The sequence below is a fragment of the Neodiprion virginianus genome, chromosome 6 (genome assembly GCF_021901495.1).
Source record: "Neodiprion virginianus isolate iyNeoVirg1 chromosome 6, iyNeoVirg1.1, whole genome shotgun sequence".
NCBI classification, from domain to species: domain Eukaryota; kingdom Metazoa; phylum Arthropoda; class Insecta; order Hymenoptera; family Diprionidae; genus Neodiprion; species Neodiprion virginianus.
In genome coordinates this window covers 24,511,327-24,523,737 of record NC_060882.1, presented here as the reverse complement: position 1 = coordinate 24,523,737, position 12,411 = coordinate 24,511,327, and the positions used below count along the sequence as shown (strand labels likewise).

At 38.3% G+C, this 12,411-nt stretch overlaps 1 protein-coding gene across 1 annotated transcript; it reads right to left on the bottom strand.

Moving 5' to 3' along the window:
* Nucleotides 1-921: 921 nt before the first annotated feature.
* Nucleotides 922-7,662, bottom strand: LOC124307536 (uncharacterized). Its single transcript, XM_046769307.1, has 7 exons — nt 7,594-7,662; nt 5,090-5,297; nt 4,703-4,942; nt 3,850-3,936; nt 2,770-2,901; nt 2,534-2,685; nt 922-2,350 (listed from the first exon to the last, which is right to left on the bottom strand). Exons 2-7 carry the CDS (start codon nt 5,294-5,296, stop codon nt 2,224-2,226), a joined length of 945 nt encoding a protein of 314 aa, XP_046625263.1. The 5' UTR covers nt 5,297; nt 7,594-7,662; the 3' UTR covers nt 922-2,223.
* Between the last annotated feature and the right edge of the window lie 4,749 nt (nt 7,663-12,411).

Here is a 12,411-nt window from a genome sequence, read left to right as displayed (position 1 = left end):
AGTGATTGCTAAAACAATATGTTGAATTAAGTTTACGCTTGCATTGATAGGTGCCTACCCTTGAATATAATTCCGTAAACATTATTTTTCATTACCTGCATTACGTTGATGAGAAACAGAAAGGCAAGTAAGGTCAACGCGCTTAAGGCAGCACCGCCACTGCCACCCTTTCCTTTGTGACCCCTAAAAAATGTCTGAATGTATGGTACGAGTAATAGTAGCAAAGCATTTAAATCCAATCTTGCGACATTCTTTACAGTTGATACTGTTCAGTGCACAATGGCTTACCCGTGACCCCAGCCATGATCGTAATGTCCATAGTCACTTGGTCCACTGTGATAACGATCCACCGCTTGTGTCGGATTTCGGCCGAAGGACCCAAAGTTCAACAATGATTTGAAGGTCATCTAAATGATAGGCAGACATAATTCAAACGAATATACATTGACAATAAATAATTGTATTTGTAGTTGAGCGAAAATTAAGGATGGTTTAATTACCTTTGGGTAATAATGTGATTGTGATACTTTCTTTGAGAAGACTTCGGAAGTGACTGTTGTGAAACTCTGTTTCGCAACGCTTTTGTCTCCGAAATTGTCACGGTCACCGAACCTGTAATGTTCACGCTTGTTAGATGCTCCGGGACCGTGAACTATATGGTGAGAAATTTTTCGTTTTTTTTTTTTTTTTTTTTTTAAAGAAAATAATGTGATAATTTTAATTGCATGCGTATCCAACGAACCTTAAACACCTTTCAAATGTTGAACTTCCTAAGTTCTGTACGTCCACAATAGACACAGAGTTTCCTTTGTTTCCATGCTGAGATGATGAGGAATCAAGTGTGGTTTAGAAAAACTTGGTTTATTGCAGGTTAATATGGGAATGCAGTACAAGATACATAAATAAATAATTTGACATGTGTAGAATCTGAATAATTTTTCATTTTTATTATAGTTTATCTTACACTCATTCTGCGCATACATACAACTTAAACATAAAATCGTCTATCAACTACGAAACACCAGCATATACAGGAATAAAAAAAATTTTCAGTAAAAAATGTCAATCTCCGTGATTTGGATCGATGTCTCATCGCGGACATTTCATATCGTGTAGTTATTAAAGTCTATAATGATCACTAATTTAGAAATTTTTGAATTCATAGCATCCTTGCGAAAGTTTATGAACTAAATACCTGTGAAAAAATTACCCTCAAGTAAAATATATACAGTATAAAAATTTCGAAGAAATAACCTGAGATATTAACTGATAAATAAATATATTGGGAGGCATCCTGTATTACTGCCGATTATATAAAATTAGATTATATCAACGACCTCTGTCTCCTATGGATAATAACAAAATCTTAATATTGTATATTCCTAGGTTCAGATGTCTTACAAGCAATCTCACAAAAATTTCGTCCATTTGATGGTTTAAATTCTTAGATCCTTTTGGGTGAAAATTTTTTTTACGGCTCGTAAGAATATCTTCAAAATGTGTGAAACATTCGAACAGCTTACTGCATGAATTCTCGTTTACGTCGATTTACAATAAATTATAATAAATATTATCTTTCGTCTCGATACTTAGATGAATTTAATTAATTAAGTTTACCTAAGTTTCAAGTCTTATTCAGTCTACTTCTACAAAAAAGTGTTGTTTTTTTTTCAATTTTAAATTATATACGTCTTCGTAATGAAGAGAGAAAAGGAGTCAACTCTCGATTTTCTCTCTTTGTTAATCGAACCTACAAGGACTTTTTTTTAAACAATTGAGATAAATTAAAAATTTTGCCCTGACGAGGTGTCGTATGCAATGATAGGCCGTTGCTTTTGCGGCGTCATAAAGTTTCTTTCGTGGAAAGTACCTATTTTAATATTTACTTTGAGTGAGAAGTTGAAAAGTTTTTAAATCAATTTCAATCGTCTCAAGTATCACATGTGATAGTGTAAAAAATTGTATATATATGTATATGTATATGTATACAAGCGATTGTTGTGCGGTATAAATATTTTTGGTGCTTTAATAATTTATATACGTATATTTTTCTAAGTCTAACCGGCGTCGTATATACGGTATAAAGCAAAACCGTAACTTTCGACAGTATGCGTACTTCCACGTGTATGAATTCAATTTAAACTCTGGTTTAATTGCGATCGTAAAGTGATTGGAGCCTCCAATAAAACTCTAAATAACGTTCAATCATCGATTAAATTGAAATTAAACTGCGTTACAGTCTAAGAAAAGCGTTCGACAGTCTTCACCTGAACGGCCGCGTCGGCCAGCCTCGGATAAAGCTTCGAATGCAACTCCACTCTGCCTTTGAAGCAAGTAACTGGTCGCGTATCTAAAATTATCCGAGAGAAAAAATTAAGTAAAAATACTATCGCAAGAATATTGTCCCATATTTATCAAATAGTAAATACATCGTAATTCCCATGCAGTATTGGAGTACTTGGTTTTCCCCACTAATTCATAAATCTGTTGCAATTTTCAGGTAACGACGATAGATTTATAAGAATATACTCACGATCCCAATTGACAGAAGATCGAGGATTGCCCTTGTGTATCTGCGGTACATTCTGCGTTAGCTTCGCAAAGAGCACGCTCGGCACACCCGCGTTGTCCTTCATCTTCGGCGCGGCCGACTCCGCTGAAAGATTTCATGGATCGTACGTATCCCTGGAAGGAAAAAGCGGTTATTAAGCGTAAGGTAAGAAGTGATACGCGAATGGATAAGTGGAACTGTTCGCTACCACCGATTACCTTGAGCATGGAAATTGAGGCAACGGCGGCTTCCGAAATGGTGTCCCGCTTTCCCATAGACCTGGCGGTGAGAGAACGGTGCGAGAATGATGTCTTCAGGGCGTCCAAGAGGTTCATAACGATGCCGATGAACTGCATATCAGAGAAAATTTCTTTGTAAATGAAAACTGTTCCGTTAATGTGGGCGGCGAATAATTGAGACGACCTATCTACGTCCCGCTCTGTCAGTAGGATGAACCGAATCGACCAACTCGAGACATCGAAGATTTCGAAGCGAAACGACTTGGAAAGAAACGATTCGAATCGCTAATCTTGTTTGATCCGGCAACTTCGGCGTTTGGAGTTGATCAATTAGTTTATATCTACTGGGATTGCTGGGACATGTACAAACATCAATGTGTTGTGATGACAGTAAGCACAAATGACCTGATTTCGAAGAGATCCGAATAAATTTAGGTGAATGAAAACGTAGCATTGTTTAACCAACGGTAGCACAATGTAGCCCCAAGCTATTGGCAGGATGTGGGAACATTTGATGTTCTGTATTCAACTTTATGAAGGGGGTGCCTTGGACGACTTCGACGTTGTTGTATATATCTCGAATTATCCAAGTCCATGTACCTCAAACGAAAAAAGTGCCTAACAGCCACATCTACATGCGATTCTGAACAAAAACACTCCAACACATTTTCATTTAATGCAAAATTAAGGAATGGCTTGATTTCTACGAATATGCTATCGTGATTTCGTAGAAATCTTGCTATTTCTTTATTTCTGCGTTAAATGAAAATGTGTTGGAGTGTTTTTGTTCAGAATTGCGTATAGATGTGGCTGTCAAGCCATTTTTCGCCTTTGAGATATACGTGGACTTCGATATTTCGAGATATGTACAACAACGTCGAAATCGACTAGGGCACCCCCTTAAATGGCATGTGGCTTATGTATCATAAAATATGTAAAACGCAATGTAACAACGTACGTTCATTAATATGGCACGAAAAATGCATTATTGGACGTTTTTTGCAAACGTTTATTTGCAACAAAAATGATGGACCAACTGATCGGTGTTTTAATACTAACCTCGGAGGCCTGTTTTGCCATGACTGCTACCTGATCAGGATCTCGCCCCTGTCCCAGAAATGCGCCCAGCACCGCTGTCAATACTCCCTAAACAACCGACACCAGCCGTGTGCACTAAGTCTAAATTTTGTTCATGTATATATACAAACGAATACACTTGATGCTTTCATCTACAGCATCTTGTTTTACAGTTCATTGTATGACCTTAGTGTCGGATATAATTTTGATCCAATCATTTTTACAAATATCGATCCCAAACGGTTATAACAGCGTTCAACTTGTTCTATTTATTTTTTTTTTCAATTTACCACACGTTACTACCAGACGAAATACTATAACAAATTTGAACAAATTTGTTTATTTATTTGGCCTTGAAAATCGTATCATTATTTTTAAATCTGGTGTGAAAATGTGAGGAAAGTGTCGTGATGATTTACAATGTATCCCAATAATGGGTAAAACGTAATTTTAAGATGCTGCAGTGTTGTAATTTCAATCTATATAGGTATAAGGCAGTACATATAGGTAAAGCAACGTGAAAAGCATATGTGAAAATTAAATGAAGCAGTGATAACGTACTATGCGGAGAATATTTTGTACAAGGGAACATTACATTAATTATTATTAAACCTATAATTAATAGTATTACCGCAAAATCTATGCATTATATGATGTATTATTAATATTTTCGAACAAGCTCGCAACTGCTAATGTGTTTATCATATGAATTTAATTATCCGTAAAAAGTATAAAGGAAATATTGACTCCTTTACCAATCTATGTTCATAATTAAAAAGTTAGAAAGGTGCGAAAGTAGGTACAAAGAGGTGAGCTCCAGGGTATGATTTCGTACCTGCAATGGGCTGCTTTGGTTGTCCACTTTGTCAATACCGTCAGCTTGTTGTTGAGGTCCACCCAGGAGGGCACTCAAAACGCGTAGACCAACCGACAACATATTCGCCCAGGGGCTAGGAGGTGCTCCATCGTCGATATCATTTTTACTAGGTCCTGCATTGCCGCCGGTTTGACCGAGCAGCATATGCATCACCATACTCAGCATATTCGACCAGGAAAAGCCGCCGCTGCTACCTTCCTGAGGACAACAAATAAAAACGATTTACAACAAAAACTCGTCTAGGTATACAAAAAATAAATAAAAATGTTTGAATTTCAAACAATATATGTATAGCACACACCGTTATTGTCAATTATTAATTGCGCTTTGTTTCCTTACGGTTACCTGGATTTGGTTGGTGCTGACATCCTCGAGATCGTCAAGAGCGACCTTCTTCATCGCATTTGGCTTTTCGGCGAATTTCCTCTGATCTCTGACTTGCTGGTATTGCTGTGGGTACTGTACATCGTACTGAGGATGCTGTGGTAACGCCGATGCTTGTCCCAAAACAAGCGCCACTAGGCACAGGGATACAAATTGGTTGTACTGCATTCTGGAATAAAAATTTTATTCGATCACGTATTGTAGGTGTATTGTTGAAGTATATAATTTTAAACCACGGGGATTATTATCGAAGCAATTGAAACGAACGAAATGACCGCCTCTCAAGCTCCGTGTTCCTCATTAATAGTTGAGTGAAGTTCCGTTAAGAATGCGGTGAACGTGGTAACTCGATTTGGGTCAGTCGGTCTTTGGAGCGGATTTAATCCCTCGAACAAAAGGCTGCATTTACTGTAAGTTCGCACTTAACCGTGATCAGTGACTGCCTTTTGGAATCTACACTTATCTTCAACCGCAACATTATTTTCTTTGAATAGAAAAGTGCTCGGTTTCCAGATATTAAATTTAAAAAACGCAAGATGGGTTTAAAGATTGGATGTTTTTCATTGAATTACAATTTAAAAAATAAAATAGACTGAAATTTCAAAAATACGGATTTACGAATTGTAACGTGAACGCAAACACTGAGTGTCGATTCATTTTCGTAATTTTTTTTTTTTCTTTCTTAACCATATTAAGGAAAGATGTAACATTTTAACGAGAAAACACGCGTCGTCACGGTATATAAGCCGCGCGTAATTATCTAGCGAAAACGCGGTAGAGCGTCGTTGAAATCATTAAACGCACAGTGTCGGTTTCTGAAATCAGATATAATTATTTCGCGAAACGTAACAGAACTTGCGTGGTTAACGGTTAGAGAAAGTGCATTTTCGAAAACTCGTCACTGGTATACATGCCGTGAGATAATTTGTGTCATTGGGATTATCTTCAGTTATTCGTCGTCGTTATCCACGCGTGACAGAAAGGTTCGATACTCAAAAAATCCGATTTCGTTACTCGCGAAATGAAGGAATGCATCGATTCACATGTCAATGTGTGAGTATACCTATAATATTACTATCGCCGCACCTTGACCGCGAAAGGCAAACTCTACAGGTAAGCTCGACGTCTCAGCTCTCGCTCAACGAGACCACGGCAGTCGCTGTCTTGTTAACCCACTTCTGATCGGGAAGTTTGTTGAACCTGGTGCGAACCGTTATTCGAAAACTCGGTCGTGACCCACTGAACGAGCTCGCTGCAAAGTCGTGGTAGAAAACAAAAAAAAAAAAAAACAACCCAATCAAATAAGGAAAAAGGAAAAACAAAAACATCTCACCACGGTGGTTGTTGTGATAATATTTAGATAATTTATGGAGTAATTCATTCGTGATTTGATCCTGGATCCATCAAATTCGGAGAAACAATTATAAGATTGGCATAAAAAAAAAGGAATCAATAAAGTGACCTTTTTAAAATATTCGATAACTAAAGTTTATTTAGTTCACTACTCAATTTACAATTTTTATACGTTAAAAAGACTGACTGTGCGCCTGATAAATCCTTGACCTTTCATAGAATGGTAGTGAACATGAACAGACATTCTTGTCTCACAATTGTAATGAACCTTGTCTAGAAAGTATAATTTAAGTGTTCAAAGCGTGACACGATTTACTCTATCGCTGTATGCGGCAGAGACGCGTCGTCGCAAGGTTCATTTACCTTTTATCTACTCTGCCCTTTGTATGTTTTAATTTCACTAGAGACAAGACGGCCTCAATACTTCTTGTTTCACTTTCGGAAAATCTGTCTCTCCCGCACCTTCAGATGGAATTTTCCAAAACGACTTGTTGGGTTTCAGAACTGGTACTTGAATGTTGAAAAAAGAATCTTGGGCGAGGTACTAACTGTATCTTTGCACCTGCTGACTCAGGGTATTTCCTACCTGCGTGCACTGATAATGTCTAAGTGCGTCTATGTCGTATCTTACTTTCTTACTAGGTATATTCATTTCTTAAAATAAATGAACTCATGTAAAGTGAACTTCAAAAATTATCCCAAATAGTCTACTTAATGGTATTTTGTACAACATTTAAATCGAAAGTATTCCGATTTAATTTTACCTGAAAACAATTTATGAGTTGAGAAGAAACGAGTTGCGAACACTGTGCCGTTATTTTACATATCTTACACGTATTGAAATCTCTCGTGAAACAAATAATGTTGTGTAAGACGTTAAACCAGTATGTAGGGAACTTCACTGTGTCATTGTGCAATTTACTTTGAAAGGGCCGCCGCTAGATTTGTTAGAAATATGTTTTTATTTGTCAACTTAATTTATTCACGTTACATATATTCCTGTATTCCTATAGAATTTAAATTGAATTATGAACCAATCGCAAGATATGAGAGATGCATCAAAAATGATCGACAACAATAAATAACCAAGTAAGAATGTTTTTTGTACTCACGTCGATATTTCCGGGTAGATTACCGTGACACTGTCTCTCAGTTCTGAAGATGAAATTCCTGGCGGGGTCTTCTATATAGCCTGCGCACCTTGGGGGGGTAGACCGTTCCACCAATCACCTTTCACCTTTGAAACTATTTTCAATGGAATTAACCAATACGATCGGCCGGCTCAATTGTTACGGATATCGTTGACGATTTTTAAGTTTGATTTTGTAATTCCGTGCAAGACTACTACTTGGTGTTTTCGTTTTGCTTTTGCGCAAATGTACGCAAATGTGCGCAAATGAGGCGACGGCGACGAAAGTAAACCTGTCGGATACTAAGCGACAAATTCAAATCAAAAGACAAATTGCATTCGTGGCTGTACATCGGAGTTCTACTTAATTATTCACCGTCTTAATGAAAGTTCATTGGTCTGGTGTGACCGGTAAAAAGTGGCGGTTGACCTCGACCATCAAAAGACTTTGAACTTTCTTCTTTTTAAAAGATGCAAAAACTTCGTCACTTTGCTTTGCATCTATACATCTACGACCTGCACTGACTGATTCTCGTTTTATATAAAGAGGTGTACAGTATATAATGTATAGTGTTCAGTAAAGTTTGCTTATAAGGGCTTGTAAGAAAGGAATGTTTTCGGAATGATGCAATGTAGTCAAGAGGATTAGACGCGTTTTCTCTTCAGTGTTCAGAGCTCGCCACAACTTATTTTGATAGCATTTTACGGATTGCTCATGATACGTCGCTTTCTAAACTTGGTTTTTCGAAGAAATAGTGTTGGAAAAAGTGACCGACAAGTTATTTACATTGGATGCTTTAAAAATTGCATTTACACATTCTTTTATTTTAAAATCAAATAAAATGCAAAAAATGATCGCTTTCTCATCACTGTAGAAATATTAATATCCCAGTACTTTCTTCTTGATGGTCTTTGCTTAACGCTGGAAGCTCCAAATGAATTTCAAAACCTCGCCTACTAAAATCTGCATCGTTCCATTCACTTGAAGTGCATTTTCACTGATTACAGGTCCGTTATCGCAAAGTAACCTATAGAGCCAACGCCATTATCTTTGTGATAAGAAACAATGCTCACGAGATGGTCAGTAACGGACTTTAGAACGCTTCCTGTCAGAATACGAAATTCAAATAAGTTATTGCAGATAGTTTATAAAATGAGATACACATGTAACTGCAGTTCTGGACGTTATTATACAGCATCCGCTGCGGCTATAGTTTATGTTCCTCTTTGAAATTACGTTCATATGGTCACGTGTTTCGGTCAATACCTCATCTTATCCTGTAGATAGTGGCAGGTGAGAAATGAGGAGGCTGGATAAACTCATAACTGTTTCAGTAGCGGTAAGTTGGATCACCTATGCACTCTTCTTATTAGGAGCATCTCGCTAATTCTCACATGAATTTCTTCAGCTTGTTGACGTGGTGTTCTTTCGGTGTAATAAGGTTGCTCTACATACAGTTATAGATACCCTGAATAATGTTATAAGGAAAAGGTACATAGAGATGTCTATGGAAACAAAAATTAAGTCAATTACAAGTGCCCAACTTTTCCGGGACATGTTTACGTAATTTAATTCATTCTTCACGGTTGTCGGAACAATTCTTTTGTACAGAAACACCGTGAATGATACAGACCTTCGTGGTTCCCCGGCGTTCCGATTCGTGATTTGACCATGAACAGAATTAATTGTCGGAGGAGTCAAATTACGTGATTGCTCATTTTTGGGTTTATTCTATCATACGCAGTACTATATAATCTGCAGATATTTAAAAACAAGACATGCAACAAAGCCTCCCCGGTTGATAGGCAACTGAAGTTACATCCGGGGTACTTCTACGTGTAAGATGTAACCTTAGTTGTCTATTTGTCGGTGAAGCATCACTCGCATGGTCAACCCTCAAGAAATCCGTCCGGTATAATCCTGTAAGTACCGGGTTTGTGAAACAAATTGTTACTTTCCTTCCTGTCTATAGCTAACGATTTTTAACATACACACTTCACGTTGCAGATATCACGTATAAAAAATAATACGTGCCTGACGAACGATTTTAACAGACGACTATTCTTACTAATCGACACCGTAACTTAGATTAATAAATTACCTATAAGATAATTCTTACGGGAAAAGATCTGCAGGCTTTATGGGAAAATCGGTACGCCGTTCATAGGGTTTCATTTTGACTCGAGGACAGCATTTCCCACCGACCTCGGCGATCGACGTTTCTATAATATACATATACATGCACGTAGGATGCACATACATACGGAGTACGCTTTGCGCTAAAAGAATTGTAGCGTTACAGCTATTCGACACAGAAAATCCGTGCGGCGTAGCGGGACCGTGCCGGTCAATTTACATAACCATTTGTATCCTGCAGTTTCCCCTCCGTTACACCGCTCTGGGAATAGGCACCTGGTAGAATGCGGCTTACACCCTCTTCGTGGGCCTTCTCTCACGGACGCGACCTTGTCCTCGCAGTGGTGGAATGCAGAGCGTGCCAGCTTCGGGGCTAAATGGACCGCCCTGGGTCACGTACGCGACCGACAAACACGCATCTCACGTTATATTCCACGGGCTTCCGTTTCATGCTACACCTTGCGTTTGCGCTTATGCATACCAGCTGTGTCTTTGATAACCAAGCGCAGGCTATTCGTTCGTGACGGTAGTTGATTGTAGGCGGATTCTAAATTGCTTCGTTCATCGTTTTACATGCAGCAGGTTATATTGCTTCGTTTTACCTCCACTCTCGGTAAGAAAATAACATCAAGTTCCTGATCGACATTCGTGACAGTTGTTTCCTTGAGATTTTCCAAGATTACGTTAAACGGAATCGTGCTTTCGTGGGTCATTTTTACAGCAACTTGTCGAACAAATAGTTCTGGCAATAGATAAGCATGGCAATTTCAGAAAACGCGTGATCCAAAGTATATCTGTACATCCATGGCCAAATAAATCTTCCTCGTTATGAATTTATAATTGATCGTTAAAATTTTTTCAGGAATACCGTGTCTGTAGCGAAGTTAGCGATAACGGATTGCAAGAATATGAAAGATACATAAGTACGCGCATGGGATGACCGTGCGAAAAATGACCTTAATTTACTCTCGAAACATTGTGAAATTTGTTTTTAATGTTCCGAATTGTCTATGTCATCAAGTTTGTTGAAATTAAAGGAATAAATATGTGCTCCAATCACTTTGAAATCGGGTCGTTACAGCTGCTTGGCTGAACGGTTAGTTTTGTGTGCGAAAAATGAAACATGCGCTCGAAGGATTCACAATCAGTCGCACTGTTCTTCTCTGTCTGCCCTTATATGATGTAGTTGCGCAACACCAAGTTAATTCGGGCAAAGGACTTGTGATGAATGAAGTAAGATAAAGAACGTAAAACCGGAAGAGTCATGACGCACGTGAAAAGAAAGTATTCGAACAGGCGGCGCAGCGGTGATTCAACTCACAATCAGATGCCGGATCTAGGTGCGTGCTGACCAGATTTTTTCTTGCCACAAAACAAGCATGCATTACGATTTTAGGCACATGTGTCGTTTAAAATACATCTCAGTATTGGATGAAATACATTGCGACCGGAACTGTGAAATTGTCGAAGCTAGCAAAGTTTCGGTAAAACTACGAATTGTAAGAGGTCTTTGAAAAATCCAGAGATCGGTGGCGCGTCACCAAGATGGTACTTCCGGGAATTACGAGCAAATAATTCCTGCATGGCGTAAATTTCGTTTGACTTGTCACTGCATGAGGGTTACATTGCTCATGAATGGATGGCTCTAATAGATTCCAATTGTTTATCGAACTGTTTCTTAGAGGAATGCGAGGGACTCACTAACTTGGTTATAGTGACTCAATGATCGGGGTCAAGATACGTCATAGATGGTATGAAAAAAGGTTTATCTCTGACAATAAGCCTCTGCGGTGTGGATTTTGAGAATCAAATTGAGCGTATTAAATGGAACAATGCGAACTCGTATTATATACTAAAAATTCAGAAAAGGTCAGGAATTTCCTGAACTTTCGAACGTCTTTGAACGGAATAGTGACACATAACGCGGTTTAAAGAATTTGCATGTTAATTGTGGCATGAGCATGATGAAATGATAATTCATATATGCTTGGATGTCATCAGTACGATTTGAATGAGTTTATTATTAACTCTTATTTTCGATACGCTTTCCTTTATTTTTGCCACGGTTAGTGCACAAAGACAATAAAATTGGTCATTGTTGACATCTCCCCATATTTACTGCGACCAAGAGTTTGTAACAAAAATGAACTTCTAATTACATCTCGTGGTAAAAAAATGTCCATTATACTAAGGCATGCTGAATATAAAATGTTGAAGTTGCGGATGTGAAGTTTGATAGTATTTCTTATGACGTGTGTTGCTGCTTCATTCCGATGACGTTTAGAGCACGATTTGAAATTTCGAGGGATGTCAGTCGACGCTCTGAACGCCCTTGTGGCGATCCTTAAAAACCGATAAGTCTGAAAAGGGTCGTTTAAATGGATTCTGGGATAAAGAGTTTTGTGCTGCCGGTGACATTCGCCCGGTCCCAACACGCTGCGATCAACGCATCAAAAGTTACAGCCAAAAAACGAGAACCTGTATTTTCGACATTTTTCGGCAGGTGCTTTTTCCTCCGTAATTTCTCTCCTGTTGATCCCACACTCTTTTCGCTGCGTTTTCTGAGTTCCTGGTGGTCCAATTAAACGGGAAAGCAACATACGAATCGAATCTGAGACCAAAAATTTTCGGCCCCAAAAAAAAGTAAGGCTAACCCCTTTGCAT